Here is a 23968-nt window from a genome sequence, read left to right as displayed (position 1 = left end):
TTTTTACTGTTGATTTCATCAGTAATTTTTTTAATGATGGCACCGGAACAGTAAAAAAATGAAACGCCATCAGTAAAACGAAATGGAATTTTTTTTGGCATTTGGCAGTCAGCTGTTCAGTAAAATGAAATTTCATCAGTAAAATTTATAAAATGAATTTGTGTATGAAATTTAACACAAAATGCATTGATTCTTTTTGAAAAAATTAGTCTAAATATGTTTTCAATTTATTTCATCAAAATTTTCCACAAAATATAAGATTAAAGTATTCAAAATAGCAAAACTAAATTTTTACTGATGGATTTTACTGATAGATATAAGTGCCTGGCCACACAGTGTTGTGCCCAATCACGTTCCAATTCATATTTTCTAGGAACAAATGTCAAAAAGAGGAAAATCCCCACCCCTCTTGCCTACAACCTGACTGGATAGGCGATTGAAAAATCACTGTGTAGCCAGGCACTAACTGAGCCTTTATTAAATTAAATGTTTATTTCACATTCGCGCCTCAAGCAATTTTTTTACTGTTGATTTCATCAGTAATATTTTAAATGATGGCATCGGAACAGTAAAAAAATGGAACGCCATCAGTAAAACGAAATGGATTTTTTTTGGCATTTGGCAGTCAGCTGTTCAGTAAAATGAATTTTCATCAGTAAAATTTATAAAATGAGTTTGTGTATAAAATTTAACACAAAATGCATTGATTCTTTTTGAAAAAATTTGTGGAAATATGTTCTCAATTTATTTCATCAAAATATATGATTATAGTAGGTATTCCAAATAGCAAAACAAAATTTTTACTGACGGATTTTACTGATAGCTATAACTGAGCCCTATAAGCTATAACTAAGGCCTATGCAACAATAAATGGTAACAGTTAAAAAAATTGAGGAAAATCATTTTTTCAAGATTTATGAGATAAAAACCTACACTTTATTGTAAATCTGTTGTATTTGTTTCCCTAAACTGTTCTACAAACTGTCATTTTGTGTTTCATTAAATTGTCCAGCATAGTTTAGTTCAAGTTTAGGAGCAGAAAAACTTTTGAGATAGAACAAATGAGTGAGAAGTTTGTTTTATTATGACAAAAATAATTGAAATTTCTTTAGAATCTTTTTAATTTAGGAAATATTCAAAATGTGAACAAATTCTAAATAATTATAATATATGTACATATTTGAATGAAAAGTCATAACAAGTAAATTTATTTGAATTTTGAAAACTGATAGGCAAAATGAGGGTGTACTTTTCTGATCTTTTTTGTTCCGACAGTTTTCACGAATTTGTGCTGTTCTGATCTGTTCTAGTTTTTCTTCATCAAGCCTAGTACGCTGCTGATGCGAAACGAAAAATTTTGAAATCTCCAAAGTCAACAGCGGACATGTTAACCAAATAATACCATCAGGTATTATAGAAAAGTAAAAATAATAAAAGTACAAATCATCAAGAAAAAACATCAAAAAATAAGTTTAAAAGCAAAAAAAAAAAAAACAAATTAAATTTCGTTCAAGATTTCGTTAACGAAATTTTGTACGGGAAATTTCGTTTCGCATCAGCAGCGTACTAGGCTTTAAACAGACCTTATTTTAGCTTTCCAAATAGATGTAGGAGATTATAATTTGCTTTTAGTTAATATTTTGTTCCCATTCTAAGTCAAAATTTCCTCCCGCTTGTATATAGGCATGTATAATGCCTGTAACTCAAAAAAGGGATCAGGTACGATTTTGAAATTACAAATTTGGAATCCTGAAATCATTTCGAACAATTCTGCATCATTACTTTTGGGATCCATTTTTGTAAAACCTGCCGCGTCTTCAAGACACCCGTGAGGTACCTTTATTTTTGATCCAAAAAAATTAATTGCTCTCTATAGAGTTGCCAAACAACGCTACACACCAAGTTTCATGTTAATCGGCCCATCCATTTAGGCTGTAGCTTCGTATACAGACAGACAGACGGAATTGCGAGACCCATTTTTTTGGCATTCCCCGCGTCCAACGCAGGCCACCTGAACTTAAGTTCTGAATTTTTAGAGGTTCTGATTGGTCAGATGTCATAAAAGTTAGGTGACATTTAGGTGCAATTTGGTTCTCACCAATCAGAGGCTCTAAAAATTCAGAACTTTAGTTCAGGTGGCCTGCGTTGAACGCAGGGATTCTCTAACATCGTAATGTCATGTCTGATTGTTATCTCAACTTTTTTTTACGAATGCATAACTTGATATAACTTGATTATAGTACTTACATATCGCAATTAAAAATTAAATAAACCAAAATTTCTAAAAAGGAGAAAAATATTCAATATTTTTTTTGAGTGAGCGTAAGAAAGAGCAAGCCACCATTAACACGTATGAGAATAACAAAAATAAATTTTTGAAAAGGTGTAACGAGGTCCGCCGGATCAGCTAGTTATTAATAAGTGATCATATTTAATAAAGAAAATTGCGTAAAATTGTTGAAAATTACAAAAAAAAAAAAAAAGGAAAAAGGGACCGGAATTCCTCATAGACAGAAACCTTTATTTATAAAAAAAAAACATTTTATTAGGAAAAGAAAAATCTAAAAATGAAACGAATGTTATAACTAAATAAAAATAAAATATATTGTTAGTTTTCATCCTATTCAACAATATAATTAGGATGCACTACAAGAAGCGGATCATCTTCTTCCTCCTCGTCTTCAACTCCTTTCCCACTTGACTTAAGCTCCGTTGTCTTTAATGGAATGATAACTTGATCATTGTAAATTAGACGATCAATTACTTTTTCAATCAGGTTTTTACGCGAGATTAACTCATCCTCAGATTCGATTTGATCCGCGACTTGTTCCAAGTACCATGCTACAATTTCACTTCGTTTCATGCCACTATCAGTGCCTTCGATTTCACATCGAGCTTCTTCTTTGCGCATATGCAAAGCCAACATCGTCATGAGGTGCTTGTAGTCCTCGAAACTTAAAGTTAGTTTTTTCTTTTGAACAGTGGGAGTATTTTCGTCACCATTTTCAATTTGTTCAGTTCCATTTTCGTTATCAGGGTTGCCATTTTCTTCCTCCATGTCCACATCAGCCATTCCCACATCTTCATCGTCGTCTAAATGAATGTCCGGTTGTTCAACACGAATAATAGACTTATTAAGTAATCGGAACGCTTCTTTGACGTGTCGTACTTGCACTTCATTCATACACTCCAATTTAGCCATTGCTTCACTCAGGCGGATCATACTCTCAAGCTGCCGTACTGTTATTCTCCATGTACTTCTACCACTGCTCCCAGTATCCCGCTGACGCAGATGACCGTAGTTTTCAACCAATAACTTGGATGCGTCCATATTGATAATGGGTTTGAACTGTTTGGCAAAAGTGATATAACGAAGTACTTCTTCGCGTGTGTACATACGCTCTACATTGTCTTCTATGTTTGAATGAAGGTCTATGATCTTTCTTGCAATTGCATAGTCCACAACTTCATTACATTCATCAACGAGAATAAAAAACAAATCGAAACGCGACATAATTGGAGCCGACAGCTGAATATTTTGCTGTAAAGACTTGCTTCTATCATAACGACCATTGATGGGATTAGCAGCTGCTAGAATTGATGTACGAGCATTCAAAGTGGCACGGACACCGGCTTTTGCAAGTGATATAGTTTGTTGTTCCATAGCCTCGTGAATGGCTACTTGATCTCGAGGATCCATTTTATCGAATTCATCGATGCAACAGATTCCATTGTCAGCCAACATGAGCGCACCCGCTTCGATAACAAAATCAAAACTTTCTTCGTCTCTGACAACAGCAGCTGTGAGACCTGCGGCAGATGAAGCCTTCCCTGATGTATAAACGGCACGTGGGGAAAAATCAGCAACTTGTTTAAGGAACTGCGATTTTGCTGTACTGGGATCCCCGACAATGCAGACGTTAATGTCGCCACGAAGGGTTGTTTCTAAAAGAAAATGAAAATATGGTTTAAACAATAAAATAAGAACCATTTAATTTAATTTTAGTTTGAATATATTTTTTAACAATAGTTATTTTTAAAATTTTACTAATACAAAAATAGGTCTGGTTCTTTATCCCCCACCGGATCCCAAATATACCCCAAACACATTTCTTTAACTTTGTATGGCACGAAAATGCCAGCTGAGGGAAACATTAATGAAACGAAGATTTTGTCCAAACTTATATTCCAATACCTATCTATATTACTAGCCCAGTCATTTTAGTGATTTTTAAGCCCAATCTGCGGAAAAATTCCTACTGGGCTGAATTTTGGTATACAGCTTAATGACGGCTTTGTTATGAAGATGTGAAAAATTGACATTGATATCGTAGGGGTCAAAAGGTCACGAAAAGTTTTTCGCAAATATCTCGCGACCTATTGATCGGAGGTCATCAAAGGTCATATAAAAATTGATGGTCGTGAAATTATCTACAACATATGCCCAGCACATTTTTCTGTAAGATGAACCGTTTCGCGAGTAGAGCGCAGAGAAGGTGACTAGATTGGACTCACATACGAAAAAATACTTATTTTTGGTTTATTTTGCTCGATTTTTTAAGTTTTTATCGAAGTAGCTTAAATTTTTTTAGTTTTATTAACTTATCTTATTACGTAAATACGGATTAAGTAAAAAAAAAATAAAAATGTACACATTGGGATAAAAAATATAATGCAAAAGGGGGAACCACATTTTTTGGAAATATTGTATGTTTCCCTTTTTTGTACAATAAGTGCCTTCATTATTAAGAACACACTTTTTAAACATGGTTCAATTTTAGTTTTGAGCTTGGTATAAACCTTAAATTACCATTAAGCTTTTTCAGCAGCTAATTTTGTACTGTTATAAAGTATTCTGCAACTTTTCTCTTGAGAAGCTCCAAACGACATTTTCTATGGAATTCATGTTTCGAAAATTGATAATAAGCTCAAAACTAAAATTGAACCCTGTTTAAAAAGTGTGTTCTTAATAATGAAGGCACTTATTGTATAAAAAAGGGAAATATACAACATTTCCAAAAAACGTGGTTCCCCCTTTTGCATTATATTTTTTATCCCAATGTATACATTTTTATTTTTTTTTAGTTAAGATAAGTTAATAAAACTAAAAAAATTTAAGCTACTTCGATAAAAACCTCAAAAATTAAGCAAAATAAACCAAAAATATGTATTTTTTCTATGTGAGTGCAATCTAGTCACCTTCTCTGCGCTCTACTCGCGAAACGGTTCATCTTACAGAAAAATGTGCTGGGCATATGTTGTAGATAATTTCACGACCATCAATTTTTATATGACCTTTGATGACCTCCGATCAATAGGTCGCGAGATATTTGCGAAAAACTTTTCGTGACCTTTTTACCCCTATAACTCTTAACGCGGACACGATATCAATGTCGATTTTTAACATCTTCATAACAAAGCCGTCATTAAGCTATATACCAAAATTCATCCCAGTAGGAATTTTTCCGCAGATAAAACCTAAAATTACTGGACTATACCGTAATCATAATAGCTGCGTTCCTTTGGAAATATTTATCTACTTTTTAGTACTTAAAACTACTGTGATCTACTTTGCTATACTGAAAAAGTAGTTCAAAGCGCTTTAACCCTCTACTGCATGAATTAATATTAGCGGACGAAAAAATTAAAAAATGCTTTACATGGGTTCTTTGGGTTGTTTCAAAACGGCTTACATAAAAAAAAATTGTTTAAATTAATTGGTTTAAAAAATTTGTTTATAAGCCAAATTTGGCTTCGTATGCATTAAGGGGTAAGAAATTTTACTAATTTTATTTATTCAGATTATGTAAAAAATACAATTAAAAATATCAAAAGATAAATATTTATCATTTAAAAACAAAACAAAGTAAAATAAATACATGGCATTACAAAAGGTTAAGAATTAATTCAAATTTGGCTCATTTTAAGACATGGAACCAAGAAAAGCAATTTGTTTTTGTCCGTTATATATATTTTTTCCGGTTCACTTTTTTTCCACTGTCGAAGAAGTCTTGCTCCAACATTTTCACCCACTCCCAGATCTTACAATAACTAAAAAGTAATCAAATGATTGAAAAATATTATTGGTGAGCCCCCCTCCCCCTAAAATTTTTGTGGTTACGCCGCTGGAAATGGGGTTAACATGAGAAAAATTTTTCTAAAAGCGAAGGGGCTCCATTTCTGAAGTAAAACATAGCTTCCAAGCAAATTAACAATGTTAAAAAAAAATTTCCAACAAAAAAATTTTACAAATTGTGTAGATTTACAACCCCTTAATGCATACAAGGCCAAATATGGCTTCAGTCCTTTTTGCCCTCCCAAGACCAGGCCAATGTTTTTTTTTCAATCAAAATTGGTTCATAGCATACACAATTAGACAATCGATCAAAAATACATTTTTAATTCCACTTAACTTTACAAACAAACGCAGTAATTAACATTTAAAGTATGAATATATTCTACACTTTCGATTTCAATGCACAAGGCTGATCGGCTCACCTGTGATCATAAAATACACCTTTATTTTGTATCGGACACACGAAAAAACTACCTCTATGGGTTCTCAGAAACACAAAGAAGAGGATTGTATTTAATCTTAATCATTTTTTTGTGACAGAGAAGAGAAAAGTGCATACAAACAGACAAAACCATATTTGGCTTCGTATGCAGCAGAGGGTTAAGTACTAAAAAGTAGATAAATATTTTCAAAGGAACGCAGCTAATATTATGACGTGATTACGAATGAAAATCAACAACGCTAAAATGGCCTCAAACAGTATTCTTGGGATACTTATAGATGTAAGCAAGTTATTTCTCGATTACAATATCGAGTTCATCATAGATCACCTGAGCTTAAGTTCTGAATTTTCACAGGTACCGAATGGTGAGATACAGTGGCGTAGATAGGGAGGACCAGGGGGATATATCCCCTATTGAGATCGATAAAATTGTTGAACATAACCAGTCATGAACCAAATAAGTTAAGGAAATGCAATCTGATATTTAGTACCTGTTTCATGCGTGAATTAAGTCTTATTAGTTCCACAGGATTCCTAGAGGCATTGTCAATTGTACATTCTATACCTACATACATTCTACGGGGAAAATACAAAGTCAACTTCATCTGAATCAAATTATTATTTCGGCAATCACCACATCTTTTGAATTTCCTTTTTATATCGATTTTTAAAAAGTATTTCGAGTTCATTTTCATTCATGCATTTAAAAACGAAAAATATGCGCTTAAAATACATGGTGATTCAGGAGTAATGTACCAAAATGAAGCGTATAGGTTGGGTCGAGACAAGAAAAAAATCGTATGGGAGGGGGGGGTCTATTCCCCTTCGTTTAGCGGGGAGGGGCAATTAAAAAAAAATGACCTAATTTGGAAAAAAAAATATTAAAAATCAACGGTTACACCTACAAAAACCTTTTTGTAAAGATAAAAACCTAGTCTTTTACAAAAATTTAAATAAAGCCATTTAATGGCACAGTTTTTGAAAAATTAATTTTCAAAATCAAAATTTTGAAAAAAAATTGGAATAAAAATGTCAATCTATTTTTTTTTCAAAAGTACTGATTTAGTTTTTAAAATTCGATGCTCTTATTTGTTTTTAAACAAAAACAGAAAATCGTATTTAAAAATATCTTTTCGTTTTCGAGAAATTAACAAAAAACCAAAACTATTTTTTTCTTAAAAACCTCTTTATTTTCTAATTCAATTCCTTTGTTTACTCTTTATTTTCTGTTTTTACGTGGCTTGACTTGTTGATAAATTAATTTATGAAACATTAACCATTCGGCAATTATTTTTTTAAATATTCAGACTTAAATAAGGATACAATAAAGTGATACAGTATTGGATTTACCCTGAATTGAACAACTTTTTTCATTGATAACACCTGAAAACTTACCTGAGAATTTTTCTTGCTATGTCTGGGTATACACTTAAAAATAGAAAATATGCACCTAAAATATGCATTTAAAACCACATACAGTGGCGACAAAATAAATAGATCATGTACCCTAAAATTTCTAAAATGAAAGTTTTTCGCACTTTTTTAACTTAAAAGAGCTGTTTTATTAATAAGGAAGTAAGAACACAGATATATTTGATTTATTAAAAAAGAAATTAAGAACATTGAATTCTTTAACAAAAAATAACAACAAAATCATTAATACAGCTCAAGTTTTTTAGGACAAAATAAATAGCACACTTCCTAAAAACAAAAACAAATTAACAACAATTTTAACACAGTTAAAAGAAAATAACTAGTATTTGGTTGGGTAACCCTTATTATTTATCACAGCATAGAACCAGTGGTTAATAGACGTAACAAGACTCCGAAATCGTTCAAAAGGTACTGACTACCAAGCTCGTCGAAATTCCTGCCAAAGTTTGTCCAAATTTGAGGTATCAGACCTGTTAATCGCTTTTCCCACGTCACTCTACAAGTCCTCAATAGGATTCAGATCTGGGGACTGGCTTGGCAATTCCATAACACTGATTTTTTGGACGGATGGCAATTGTTTCACAGACTAAGTCTTATGTTTTGGATCGTTATCCTGTAGAAATGTCCACTTTAAAGGCATTTCCTTCTCAGTAAAAGGTAGAATAGTGTCCCTTAGGATTTCCTTGTACTTAAGGTGGTCCATAATACCCTCTATCCGATGAAATGGCCCCACACCATGCCAAGAAAAACATCCCCAAACAAGAATACTAGCCCCATTATCCTTAACAATCTATATTTTATACTGCGGGTCACATTTCAACTGCCCCACGCGGGGAATTTCCGTATGGGGCATTTGGAAATGCCCCCTATGGGGCATAAGAGCCATTTCCAAATGCCCAATACGGAAATTCCACGCGTGGGGCAGTTGAAATGTGACCCGCAGTATAAAATATAGACTGTTAAGGATGGTGGGGGTAGTATTCTTGTTTGGGGATGTTTTTCTTGGCATGGTGTGGGGCCATTTCATCGGATAGAGGGTATTATGGACCACCTTAAGTACAAGGAAATCCTAAGGGACACTATTCTACCTTTTACTGAGAAGGAAATGCTTTTAAAGTGGACATTTCTACAGGATAACGATCCAAAACATAAGATTAAGTCTGTGAAACAATTGCTATCCGTCCAAAAAATCGGTGTTATGGAATTGTCAAGCCAGTCCCCAGATCTGAATCCTATTGAGGACTTGTAGAGTGACGTGGGAAAAGCGATTAACAGGTCTGATACCTCAAATTTGGACAAACTTTGGCAGGAATTTCGACGAGCTTGGTAGTCAGTACCTTTTGAACGATTTCGGAGTCTTGTTACGTCTATTAACCACTGGTTCTATGCTGTGATAAATAATAAGGGTTACCCAACCAAATACTAGTTATTTTCTTTTAACTGTGTTAAAATTGTTGTTAATTTGTTTTTGTTTTTAGGAAGTGTGCTATTTATTTTGTCCCAAAAAACTTGAGCTGTATTAGTGATTTTGTTGTTATTTTTTGTTAAAGAATTCAATGTTCTTAATTTCTTTTTTAATAAATCAAATATATTTGTGTTCTTACTTCCTCATTAATAAAACAGCTCTTTTAAGTTAAAAAAGTGCGAAAAACTTTCATTTTAGAAATTTTAGGGTACATGTGCTATTTATTTTGTCGCCACTGTAATTTTATTAAATATCAATATTTCTTTAAAATTATAAAATCATTTTACGTTACTTTTATGAAAAGGAGAATGGTAATTTTGGCCCTGAGACCAATAACGATGAGTCATATGTCATTGGGAAGGTATTTTTGCGTAGATCAATTGTTTATATGGCGCTAAGACTCAATTCGCTGTGGGGAAAAAGTTATAGCCATAAATGTAGAACATAGTAAAAATAGGTAATAGACGGAGAAACGACCGCCGAATTACTGAGATCATACGGATAAGGGATAAAATTGGTGTCAAATGAAAGATAAGTTGATAAAGAAAATGAAAAAAATAGGGTTACCGCTTTTAAAATGGTAACTTCTATGTGGCAACCCTATTTTAAAAGAAATAATGGTATATTACATATCTTTGTAGTATGATCAAATAAGAACATTTTTTAAATGCGAAACGAAAACTTAGATGGTGAAAAAATTAACAAAATAATATAAGAAATGTTGGCCTTCAAATATGGCAACCCTATTAACGTTAAAAAAAAAAAAAAAAAAAAAAAAAAAAAACAAAATCAAAAAATATTTTTTGAACAACAGATTACAATTTTGTATCCACTGAAAGGCTCAACTCTATACCAATCTTTAGCTGACAAAAAGACGATCAAGTACTCGGGAACCTTACGGAAATCCTAAGAAATACTTTACAGCCAAAATGTTTGATATCATATGTTATCTTCTTACCTTCAACTCTTTCAAATTCCATACTTTTTGTAATAGTTTTTCTGTGTTTCTTAACATTTGCGTAAGGTTGCTCGTCTTTTTGTCAGCTAAAGATTGGTATAGAGTTGAGCCTTTCAGTGGATACAAAATTGTAATCTGTTGTTCAAAAAATATTTTTTGATTTGTTTTTTTTTTTTTTTTTTTTTTTTTAACGTTAATAGGGTTGCCATATTTGAAGGCCAACATTTCTTATATTATTTTGTTAATTTTTTCACCATCTAAGTTTTCGTTTGGCATTTAAAAAATGTTCTTATTTGATCATACTACAAAGATATGTAATATACCATTATTTCTTTTAAAATAGGGTTGCCACATAGAAGTTACCATTTTAAAAGCGGTAACCCTATTTTTTTCATTTTCTCTATCAACTTATCTTTCATTTGACACCAATTTTATCCCTTATCCGTATGATCTCAGTAATTCGGCGGTCGTTTCTCCGTCTATTACCTATTTTTACTATGTTCTACATTTATGGCTATAACTTTTTCCCCACAGCGAATTGAGTCTTGGCGCCATATAAACAATTGATCTACGCAAAAATACCTTTCCAATGACATATGACTCATCGTTATTGGTCTCAGGGCCAGCTCCCATACAAAAATTACCATTGTCCTTTATATAGTAAACCATTTCCGAGTTCAAAGATGTAACTTATTGGAACTATTGCTCAAAATTTACTATTCAATAATCCAATTTATCATTTGATCGTGTTGGAGTTTATTTTATGAGTTTGGACAACGTTGGTTTGTCAAATTTGCACAGTATTTGACTTTTTCCAATTGCCGTCCAGTCACTTAATTCAAAAATTTCAATCGTGCAATTTCTTTATTTTGTCAATTTTTTGAAAAAATATGACAAAATATGCAAATAAATGCAAAATATGCATTTATAGTAAAATATGCACTAACGATTGAATGCCATTTTAAAGGAAATCTCCTGATCGTATACCAAATTCGTTGCCATTCTTCCAAGGTTACAGGTGTTCCTAAAAAAATACTTGAACACTAACTCTATCATAACTCAAAATAACTGGTTTTTCAGAAAACGAGTATTTTGTATGTAAAAAACAAGTTTCTAAAACAAAACAAGTGCTCCTTCTCAGTCAATTTTAAACGTTAAGAAATGCAGGATTAAGATTTTTTATTTCAATAACTTCTGCATTAATACCTCAAAACTCATGATTTTTGAGTTATGAGAGTATTCAAGTAAATGAGCGATATGCATTTGCATGGAAATCCGATCCCTAGTTACAAGTATAGTTTGCGAAACCTCGTTGCCATTAAGTTGTTAGTTTCAAAGAGTGAATTTAGACTTGGTCCAAGCTATGGATCCCGCCAAAGATTCAAGGGATCAACTAAAAATTTAACGGGCAGAAGACGACTCATTTTCGAAAGTGTTTGAAAATGCAAAAAAAAATAGCTGAAGTCCTTGACATTGACGTTAAACATAAGAGAATAGTAAAACGAAACCGACAGAAGAATCGTTCGAACCTTTCGGTTCAAAGTACAGAAGAATATTATCGTGTTACTGTTTTAAATCCTTTTCTCGATTTCTATGTAGACCTTGAAGAAAAATGTATACACCATGAAAAAATACTAGGAACGGTTCGGTTCTTTTCAAGAATTCTTCGTCTGAAATAGACAAATCAGCTAAAAAAATTGAACGATTAGGAAAAAGAGCAAATTGTGGAGTTATTCCAAAATCCGTGACCGTTTTGTAATTTTTCATAAAATCGAGTTACCTAGTATTTTATACTAGTCCAGTCAAATTCGACTAAAAGATCAAATAACGAAAGTATAAAACAAAAAGTTGGTTAAGTCTCTGCTCTATGATTTCTGCTCTATTGGTTCTGTGTCAAAAAAAATGTCGAGGTTTTAGACAAAACCAACATTACCATACCATACCCATACAAAATTTTCAAGTTATACCAAATCACTCAAAAACGGCTGAAACGATTTTGATTGAACTTTGCATACGTAATATTCAACACAATTGCAATAATAATTTTTTTTATTGATCAAAAATTTGTCCTCCATATCGGCTCTTCCCGTATATCAACCAAATTTCTTTAAAATTTATATTAATTTATAATCTATATGATATCCAAAGGACCCACTGGAATTATGTCACATCCACATAACATAACATGATTGTTATCTTCAATGTGTCTTTGATTTGGATGCATAAGATCTGAAATTCTTGCAGACCCTAGAGGGTAATTTCAATAAAGTGCATTTTATATGCAGTTTTATACGTAAAGCTGAAACCTAGAAAGAATCGTTCCCATCAGATAGATCGTTCTTGGCTTAAACCAAAGTGTTTGGTTTTTGAAAGTTTTTATCGATTGATCTATCCACAATATGCACTTAAAGTATGCGTTTTCAAGTGCAGTTTTTGTTCAGAAGGCAACAATAAAACTATCTTGAACTTAACTTTTTCGTACCGTAGAAGAAAAATCAATGATGTGGTAATATTTTTTTTTAGTTATCATCCTTATTCAAAAAACTGCATTGTTGATGCATCCAAATCAAAGAACCATCCACTTTACCAATCCTTTTATGTTATCACCCACATCCAGTAAGTCCTTCGGATATCATGTGCATTTTAACCAAAAACAAGCTAATAACGTGTCGATGCTGGTTTTTTTTTTGCGCATTCTTTTTTAATAATTTTTAAGTTAATTTTTAGCATAATTTATGAAATTAACATTTATTGAAAAAGCCCCTGGTGAGCAAAATTAATTTTTTTTTTGTTACCTACATAAACCAAAATATACTTTCGAATCCGAAGTCAGAAAAATTCTATCACATCAAGTTTTTGAAATATACCCGTTAGAAAATCTGTATTTATCTTTTTTCTATTTTGAGAAATCTTAAGTTGCAATCAACTTTTTTGGTTTATCTTCTCTATACAACAAAATCTTATGTTTATTTGAGTTTCATAGTAAATGGGCACGTTCAGGAAATATTAGGGAGTAGATATTTAGGTAGCGTCATTTTCTGAACGGAAATTTGAGCAAATTGACTAAATTAGTTTGGGGCAGACACCAAATTTCACTGCACTTTAATAAATAAATAAAATTAATTATAACCGATAATGCATTTTTTACTCGTTTTTCACACAAATAAATTTTATTCTGCTACCATTTTTGATAAGGTTGCATTGGGCCAACGGGACCGAATATCTCAATATTTCTTTAAAACAAGATCATTAATTGAGATCAAAATTGAGAACAAGCTGTTTCGATATACAATTGTTTGCCCATGCTTAAAATGAGCAAACAAATGTACTTTGTATTTAAAAAAAAGTTAAATTACTTTTTTATAGCCACTATTAAACGGTTATAACATTTTATTTTATGGTAATGTATTAGAAGAATTATTTCAAAATATTACTACTTAAAAAAACTGATGGAATCCATGCATTTGTTGCAGCAATGTGAAAAAAAAACTTAAGATTATACATTTAAAATAATTTAATAAATTAATAGTTTTTTTTTGCACTTTGGTACCAAGAACATCCTATTAACTCTAGATTTGATAAAAGCTATTAACATTCTTCCTTCAATCCCCTTTGGACGCGCATATTTAAAAAAAAGTTGGCCACCTACATTCCTATAGATTTTGTTTGTACCACAGGTGTTTCAAATTTTTCATAAAATATTTTTTTTAACATTTTGCATCGAAAAACGAATTTCAATATTTTTTCAAAGAAAAAGTGCAACAGCTATAAAAATTTTTAAATGGTCACATATTAAGTCAATTATTGTAGAAAATTATAAAAAAAAAAATAAATTTATAAAATTCATTCATTCGTGGTTGTGGTAACCAAAATGAAAGTTGATGAAATTTAAAATACACCGAACGAAAAAAAAGGTAATATTTTCTATACTGTTTGCGATAGAAACTATTTCTATTTGGTTTTAGTACAGTCATAAGGTTAGCTATCAGCCATTTCAGGCTTATCCATTTCTTACCGGACACCCTGTATATGTACTTGTACATATGCGCTTGCGCATATTTGAATTTGTTTTTTTTTTTTTTTCAAAATCTCAACAAAAATTTCGAGTCTATTTTCAGAGTTTTGTATTTCAATTGTTTGTCTCGAACAAAATCTCGAAGTTTGGCTTAAAAAAAATTATATTTCGAGTTTAATTGGCCAGATATTCAAGATTAAGGCCGTGTGCGAATTGCATTAAAATGTTGGTTAAAATTTGACCTTTGGTTAAATTTTGACACTAGCGTGGTGAATAAAATGGGTTAAAATTTACCCAGGTGCGGAGAAGGGTAAAGTTTGACACTAGTGGTTAAAATTTGACGTTTTTCAAGATAGAAAGATCAAGATAGATTTGAAATTATTATTATTATGATGCGCTGATATTTTAAGAAATGTAAAAGTATTAATACAAAGTACTTCCTAAAATTATTATTTATCTTGAAATATTGAAAATGTACGAATTTTTTGTTTGTTTTTTATTTATTATGTTTCTATTTTTTTGGTATCTGGTAAACTATGAATTATTGTTCGAAGACTAAATTAATAATATCTTTTTGATCGTAAGGAAGTGGCAATTTGTCAATACAAATAAAAAAAGTGTGTACAATTGAGAATTTCTTTCATTTTCATACTAGAATATTTAACTTTATATATTTTTTGCTGGGTTTTGTTAAAAAAAAAATAGTTAAATGAATATGAGAAAAACCATATTTTAGGGTAATTTTGTTTCATCTTGAGGGAATTTCAATCAAAGAAGTGCCAAAAAAATGTAATCCCTTTTTTTACCCAAACGTCAAATTTAATCGTGGTAGAAAATGTAACCAACATTTTAACGCAATTCGCACACGGCTTAGGTTTTCAGAATCATATTTAAAATTGTAGCGTTATGGTTATTCTTCCATATGTATTAAAACTACTTTGACTTCCGCTGCTTACAAGAGTCAGTCCCATTACTCATTTTGGCCATCATAAAAAAGTACTAAATTGCTCTTTATACTAAATAATAAAGATTATGTATCTATGTGTTATTATGTGGATACACCACAAAAATAAAAATATATAATTCAATTTGTCCTTCATACATTACACGATGCATTAACAACATTAATTGTAATATCTTAACGTTCTTAATGCAATACAGCAAAAAGTCCATAATACAATTTTTCCTAAATTATAGTTCTTTCATTTGATACCAATTTCATTAATGGCCGCAGAACATCCAAAATGCCCACTCTCTCTAATGCAGTTCTTAATCATTTACTTTTCGCAAATATTGAAATAATAAAAAAAGAAAAAATCTAGGGGACACCCGGGTTTGAACCGGGGACCTCTCGATCTGCAGTCGAATGCTCTACCACTGAGCTATATCCCCCCATATTAATTCGCAACTCATTTTCATACAATACTCACTCTCATGTGTTGTCTTTCCGACGCCACCGAACAACTGCAATAGAATTCCTCTTTTGACCTCTTCATTCCCATACACTGCTGGAAACAGACTGGTTATCAGATTGTGATATAGATTTCTGTCTTTGGACATTTCGTAAACTTTATTCCACTCGGCATCGGTCATCTGTTTTTTCATGTCCTCAGCTGTTACTTCACTCATTGGCAAATCAGTTCCACCAAACCTCGCTGTCGTTGCCTGAACACTGCATGCAAGGAATGCCATACGATAGTTCAAATCACGTACTCCGAGAGCCTTCAGACCACGAACCCCATCTCCCTGACCTTCCCCAGGCTTGTGTCGCGAACCCAAGTCTGCTTTTGCGCCAGGCATGTTCAACACAGCTACATCCGGGACAACAATTAGTGTGCCAGTGAAATCGTAACGATCTCCCGCCTGAACGGTCTCCACCAATTCCGAACGCAGAATAATTTCCACCGAACGCGGAATACAACCTCGAGGGAGTTCAGCTTGTGTTTCTTGGATTCGGATTTTTTGGAAATCAATGAATAGACTCTTTTCGACATCCAACATGAAACGTCGTCTATTAGAACACACAGGATTGCGACAAATTGTTGGATTAGTGAACTTAAATTGCTGTTCCACGCCACGAATTTCAGTTTGGCAATCGAGACACATGAATGTTCCAAACACAAGCTCAGGATGAACTGGATGTGTTCGTACGACTTGACCAGAAATACGAATTAGTGTTCCAATCTTTGCTGTAGTCATGTCACGAACTTTATGACGTGTGGGCACTTCAGTGAACGAGACATAGCAATCCTTTTCAGTTTTCAAACCGATGCGATCTTTAGCAAAGTTGGATACAGATTGGCAAAGGTAGGGGTAGATTCTATTTTAAAGTAAGAAAAATAACAAGACTCTTTTCTAATGCGAATCAAAAGCTTACCTATAATACTCCTCAATGATTGTTGTGGCCAGATTCTGATTGTATTTCTCTACATCGTCGAAACTAACTTCGAGTGTACAGCGGTCAGGGGATTCTAATTCAGTGACTGGTTTCATATATTTTATTTCTCCATCCTCTTTGAATCTATAAATGGCAAGTTTTATTTTGAAACACCACAACTCATTGCAGAAAAACTCACTCTTCTAGGAAATCTTGAAACAATTTCTGACATCGAATACCAACATCGTCTTTAACACGCAATTGTCCAACTTGGGCATCAGCTACATCCATTATTAAGAACACAAAGTTATTTAATAATTATTTCAATACTTCTAAACTTAAGAAAATTAAGAACAATCCACGATATTTGGAAATCAGCCTTATTTTGCCGAAAGTCAAACACAAATGCGAGCGAGTTGTCAGTTTTCCCGCCAAAGAAGAGAAAAAATGCATTCAACATGAGAAAACATGTCGGATTAGTATAACTATTCTAACAAAGGTGGCGCGCGAAGGCAGTAAACGAAGTTCGTTTTTGACAGCTTTGTTTGAAAACGAAAAATACGAGGTTAGATGAGGTTACACTCAGCCATTTACAACTTTGTGTGTATGAAAAAGAACGGGAAACCTACACTATCTCAAAAAAAAAATCTCAATCGGATAAAATCTCCAGAAAATTTTTGGCCCCATGGACAAAATCTCCATGAGGAAAGGCATTCAAAATCTCCAATAAATAATTTTTTCTCCCATTTTCTCCAAATCCCCAAAAATCTCCAATTAGCAAAAACAAAAACGTAATAGAATGATAAAAAAAAACACTGTATAAGTCAAAGTAAAAGCAGAACTAAACACGACAAGTTTAAAATCATAAAGGTTACTCTTTTAAAACTGAACAGAAATTATGTAAACAACCGTGACTTGACAATGATTGTAATATACTGGAAGGATACAGCAAGTTGAACTTAGCATAATCTTTTGAAGCAAGTTATCACAGCTTAAGCCTGGTACGCTGCTCGAGCTTAATTTTAGCTGAGATAAAATTCCCATACAAGTTATCGATAACTTGTATGGGATCCATTTTATCTCGGCTTAAAATTTTCGATAATTTGTATGGGAGCTAAAATTTAGCGCGAGCAGCGTACCAGGCTTTACAATTAAATATATGAGTAAAAATCATGGTATAAAAAGAGAAGGTATGATCATTAGAAAAAGCTCAGTATCGAGAACTGTCAAAACTTATGGCTACTTAAGGTTTTGACAGCCCAGCCCATTGAAATTGTTGTTGTAAACAAATTTGTCTTGGAAATTGTTGTTGCTATTGACTTTGTCAAATGCCAAACGTCAAAACCTTATTACCCCATTTTGTAAGATGGCGGCTCTAATGATCATACCTTGTCTTTTTATACCATGAGTAAAAATAGGTCTTTCCAAAATGTAGATGCGCAAGTTGTGTATCAAGCAATCAAATCGCGCCCGCGATTTGATTGCTTGATACACAACTTGCGGATCTGAAATTTTGGGATTTTCGCTCGTAGATATTTTTTTTTGGAGATATTTTCCTGGAGATTTTGTCTATACCCAGGTCTGTCTTGGGGATTTTGGCTTTGGGGATTTTCTCTTTGGGATTATGGGTTTTGGTCATTTATCACCAACCCAAAAAGAAAGTAGTCTATTGGCGATTGGAGGATATACTACTAGCGCCGTAGTTTCAACTTTTGAACTAAAAATAAACAAGACGGATGTTTACATTTTGTTATTCTAAAAATGGCGTCCATGTCAAAAGTCCTAACAAAAAAAAAGTAAAATGTCAGATGCTAGCTCCTTCCGTCCTGTTTATTTAGTTGCAAATGTTGACCACCGGTAGCGCATTTCAACTTTACCAATCGCCAATTCTACTTGATGATAGTACTATGGGAATATATGTACAATGGAATAGACAAGAGCTTTGTATAATATAAAATCTATAATACTATCATGAAGTGAAAGTTTTTTGCAAGAAAGAGATAGCTGCTTCACGAATTCTTATATACAGAAAGTATATAACTGAGTTTTTTCCCGAGCTCCTATGTTTTTTCAGTGGAAAAGAAGTACTTCTTTTACGTACATATTTCACCGGTTTTTTCTGTAGTTCTGCGTTTGCTGGGTACATACCTACTATAGATTTTATTTACAAGGAACAAGAACGACAAAAAGACAATGCGTTATTTATTTTTTTTTTTTCAATTAGATTTGATACATTTTATGTAGCTCAGTTCGCTTATTAGAATTTCATACATGCTGCTGAAGATAGCATAAAGCATTTCACGTCCAGGAGAGCATTGGCTATGTTGCAAGGCATGCACTGCATATTACCACGCGCACGCATTGTGTACAGGCGTGTTGATCACAAAATGAAACAATTTATTTGCGAGCTTTGCAATTAAGAATGAAGAAAAAAGAGGTATGTCATCTTAGGTACCTAAATGATTGTCAACTTATACAGGCCGAGGACCAAATTCAAAATTCCATACTTATTATTTATTTTTTGTTATAAATAAATAAATAAACATAATTAATTTCAATTTCAAATTTTCAATGCTATGAATTCTAGATTTTTTTATTTTCAGACTTTTAGAAAAAGTATGTCATCTTAAGCAGATCTCCCCTAAATTATCAAATAAATAAACGAATAGAATACCTTCGCTAAAGGGAATGATGAGAAATTGGGTTTAACCCTTTTAAATATACCTACACCTATCGATCCATGAAATAAAAAATAAAAATTAAATAAAAAAATTACCTTATAAAAAAAGTCGAATTTCTTAAGAAAAACATTTTAATTTCCTTTATTTATCAAAAATTCTCAACAATGTGATACCATTTTCAAAAGAGAATTGAACACAACAACTTTTTAGGTAACTTGCCGAAATATCGTAGTGTATTTTTGCTACACTATGGTTCATTGAATTAGGGTCATGTAAAATTTTTGAGTACTTAGTTGGGTAAGTGACATTTGCTTTGAAACTAATGCAGCTGAGTTGAAAAGGTTCAGTAGCAAAAGAAAAAAATTGAGAAAACTTAAGATTTGTTGTCGCGACGGCACGAGTACTATAACTTAGGCGACAAGAATTGATAACGGCATTTTGTAGAGGAGTTCAATACAATAATTTTTTGCTATGGGAGGGTAGGGTCTATCTCCCCCCGTTTAGGCAGGAGCAGGAGGGGCAGTTTTCTAAAATATCACGTAAAATAAAAAAAAAAATATTAAAAACAACGGCAACACTTACAGTTACGAATGATACCTTTTTCAAAAGCCAGGAATTGTACACTTAGTTCTTCCATGTATTGTTTTTTGTAGTAATATCAACAAAAAAAAAATACATGGAAGCAAACAAGTTGTTTAAAGAGCTATGTAAACACAAAAAGAAAAAATATTTTGAAATGGAAGCCCAAAAACCGGCGAGCTGCAGAAATTCGGCTGAATTTTGGCAATTGGCATGGAAACTTAACGGTGGACAAAGGACAATACACAATTGGTCGACACTTTAATTCTGATGTTTTATCGCGGCACTTCAATATGCTTATTAATCTAGTTATGAACCGGGTTGTCATTCATTATGCTGCTCTAGAAGTCGAAAATCAGATCCTTGATCAACGAATAACTCCGGATGAGGTGAAACTGGCAGCTGAGAGCCTTAAAGATAGAAAAGCACCAGGGTCTGATAGAATACCAGCCGAATCTTATAAGTATGCAAATAGCGGTCTTTTTGAAAGTTTAGCTCTCTTGATAACGAAGAAAAAAATAACAAAATAATAAAAAATTATTAAAATTATTTTTATTTTAAGTGGAGTGATAGAATATAATTCAATATAAGGGTACGACAGATCTAACTGATGAGCCCACTGTCGTACCTGGGCGAAACGCTTTATAAATTTTTGGAGTTGAGGTCACTTGAACTTATATTGAATGAAGTTTAGCTCTCTTGTTTAATAATGTTTTGAAACAGGCGTGATACCTCTTCAGTTCAAGGAATCACTGATTTTTCCTATATACAAGAAAGGATGTGCATCGGATCCACCAAACTATCGGGGAATTTCGTTTCTTAATGCATCCTACAAAATATTTACCGCAATAATGCAACGAAGACTGTCAACATGGATAACATAAAATAAACAATTAAAAGAATTTCAAGCCGGCTTTAGACAAGGGTATTCAACTGTTAATCATATATTTGTGCTGAGGAGTATTGCAAATTCATCCTTAGACCAAGAATGTGTTCTTCATTGACTTCAAAGCTGCGTTCGATACTGTGGATCGTAAATCGCTAATCTATAAGCTGTTCGAAAAAGGAATATGTCTCTGAAGTTTGTCAGACTAATTGAAAATTTATATGAAGACACTCGAGCTGCTGTGTGGAATGGTGAAGAAAAGTCTGATTGGTATTGATTGATAAAGCGAAATGGCGATAAACCTCAAATGGAAAAGATGTTTCACGAACAAATCTGTGGCTATAGTAGCATATACAAAATTTTTGAAACGGTAGCAGAATCCATTATGCTTTACACTGCACAAACTTGGGGAAGTAAATATTATGAGATTGTTGAAAAGCTATTGCGCTTCTACATTAAACGAGCATTCTATTTGCCGGCCAACACACCGAACTATGTCATAATGCTAGAAACGGGAATTTTTCCACTTTTTGTGAAAACATTAACACTGCAAGTGGATTATATAATTAGAAGCTTAAATTTGGCAGACTTTCGTTTACCCAAAATAGTAGCTCTTAAGGCTATCAAGGAGTGGATGGTATCGCGAATGGCTTGATTTGGCAGAAAATTGTGGAATTAATTTGATTTGTAATGTTGAGGACCTTTCCAAATTAAAAAAAGGACATGTATCAAATTATTTCAAAGGTAGATGAAGCAGCTAGAACGAAGTACATGGATGAAGCTTCAAACTCCTTACATCGTACGGTCTACTGCTAGCTTAACCCCAATTTGCAGCAGTCAAACTACTTCCGTGATGAGCTTAGTGCCAGGGAAATATCAATGATGGTCCGACTACGAGCTGAAATTCTAAACCTGAACTATATACCGCACAGAGCAGATCTTCCAGTCATCTGCAATCTATGCAACAGGATGGAGAGGGAAGACGTTGTGCATTTCTTGGGAAAGTGTACTACTCTAAGAGAAACGAGGAGATGTATCTTTGGAAAAGATTTTCTAGCCATTGAGGAATCATATTCGAGTTAAATCAAATGAATGTTTCAAAACTGTATCAGTTCTGTACAATTGCTTTAAGGTATCGAAATAGAATCTTACAAGGACTTTTTTGATGAAACACCTTTTTTTTTCTTATTATTTTGTGATAATTGTTAATAAAAAAAATGAATAAATTAAAAATTGCTAATTATAAAATTAAAAATCAAATTTAAAAAATAAATAATATTGTAAAAGTATATAAATAGTCAATTCGGCAGACGGCAGATAGCCATGTCTAAATGATTTTGTTTTATATTAAAATGTTATATTAATTTTATTAATTATTATGAATAAAATCAATTCTAATCTATTGGCGTTTTCGATTGGCTCTCCGGAAGCGTCCGGAATGATTCAGAAGCCTTCTGAAAGTGTTTTATTCGCACAAAACTGACAGACAGAACGCTTCTCAGAAGTTTGAATTGCTTCCACTCAATTCTATTTTTTTTGTGTTTGTGTTTGTTTTTCTGTGAAATTTAAAATGTCAAATATGACAAAGACTTGAAAAATAATTAATATGTGAAGAAAATAGTACCTAATATTCAACAAATTAATCGGGAATTCGTTTTGCAAAATATTTTAAAAGCTTTATTTATTTGTTTGAAAATAAATAAACAAATTAATTTCAGAAAACGAAAAAAATTTGAATGAAAAATAATAATAAACAATGATTGAGTGTATCTTTGACATATGAGTATTCATGTATTAGTGCTTCTTGATTTGATTCTGATTTGAAATCAAGAAGAGAATTTCTCTTCTGAGAAGCGTTCTGGCTGTAATTTTCATGCCAATAAAACGGTTTCAGAAGTCTTCTGAATGATTCCGGACGCTTCCGGAGAGCCAATCGAAAACGACATTAAAATCAGAAGCACTAATACATGGAAGCTAAAATGTCATCAAAAAAATACTCAATCATTCTTTTTTTGTTGTCATTCAAAAATTTAAATTAAATTAAAATTAAAATTAATAATAAGATTTAAATGGGTACCTTAATGCAGTGGAATAATTTTTTATATCATTTTCTTCTCCCGTCGTCTTCAGATTTATAATTTTTATAATTTTTTCGTTTGAAAAAAAAAAAAATAATATCAATATTTGACATTTGAAATTTCACAAACACAAAACAGAATTGAGTGGAAGGGACTTGACCTGTTTCATTCGATTTCAGAATGAGTGAATTCTTGAGTGAAACCAATCAAAAACGACATATAAATCTACACTTAATTCTAAAATTTTTAAATCAAATTATTTCAAATAATTTTTCTTGAAATAATCAACTTCAAACTCAAAATTTGGGAAAAAAAGTTATAAAAAAAATTCATGTGTGCAATTCACACGTGGTAGAAGTGAAACCTTAAAAATTATTTTTCTTGCATAAAATAAAAATCGAAAAAATTTACCTTTTTTATTCTATCACCTTTAAATCCATATCTTTTATATGACAACCTTATAAATTAAAAAATAATAAATTTTAAATCATCTGAAAGCTTATTATTTCAGGCTTTTTAATCATGTTTCTACCATGCCTACAAAAAAGTAAGAATTTTTTAAAGTCAACCATCTCGAAATTTAAGATTACGGTACTTCCTACACTGGTGGCTGGTCATCGGCAACAGATCTTCACAGGTGTTTTGAGGTATTTTTCAATTTAAGATTGTGTTACTTGTAGAGTACGTACCGTTATGTGTGGTATATCAAATAAAAGGTTATTTCAGCATGCGTATTAAAGTTAAATCAAATTTATATGTGCACTAGATCAAAAGATATAACGTGTGTAGGAAAAAAACATCTTTTTACCGTTATCTCTGAATTTTGAATATGAAATTAATTGAAACTTTGTACAATCATAATTTATTTAATTACCTATCTACAGTACAAATTTCATTCATCTATCTATTAAAAAAAAAAGTTATAACAAGTTGAAGTCGTGTCGCGTTTTCGTTTCATCTTGTTTCAAATCACTACG

General features: G+C 32.3%; 1 protein-coding gene and 1 non-coding gene across 2 annotated transcripts; both read right to left on the bottom strand.

The window, feature by feature from the left end:
• Positions 1-2500: 2500 nt before the first annotated feature.
• Positions 2501-17185, bottom strand: LOC129914632 (DNA replication licensing factor Mcm6). The gene is made up of 4 exons (XM_055993969.1): positions 16967-17185; positions 16768-16911; positions 15821-16710; positions 2501-3945 (listed from the first exon to the last, which is right to left on the bottom strand). The coding sequence occupies exons 1-4, from the start codon at positions 17056-17058 to the stop codon at positions 2621-2623; spliced, it is 2451 nt and encodes an 816-aa protein (XP_055849944.1). The 5' UTR covers positions 17059-17185; the 3' UTR covers positions 2501-2620.
• Trnac-gca (transfer RNA cysteine (anticodon GCA)) lies at positions 15711-15782 on the bottom strand. Its single transcript has one exon. It is a non-coding gene; the product is annotated as a tRNA-Cys (tRNA).
• Positions 17186-23968: the final 6783 nt, after the last annotated feature.

This window comes from Episyrphus balteatus, chromosome 3 (genome assembly GCF_945859705.1).
Source record: "Episyrphus balteatus chromosome 3, idEpiBalt1.1, whole genome shotgun sequence".
NCBI classification, from domain to species: domain Eukaryota; kingdom Metazoa; phylum Arthropoda; class Insecta; order Diptera; family Syrphidae; genus Episyrphus; species Episyrphus balteatus.
Note: the sequence above shows the minus strand (reverse complement) of the source record. Positions and strands in the feature narration are given on the sequence as shown.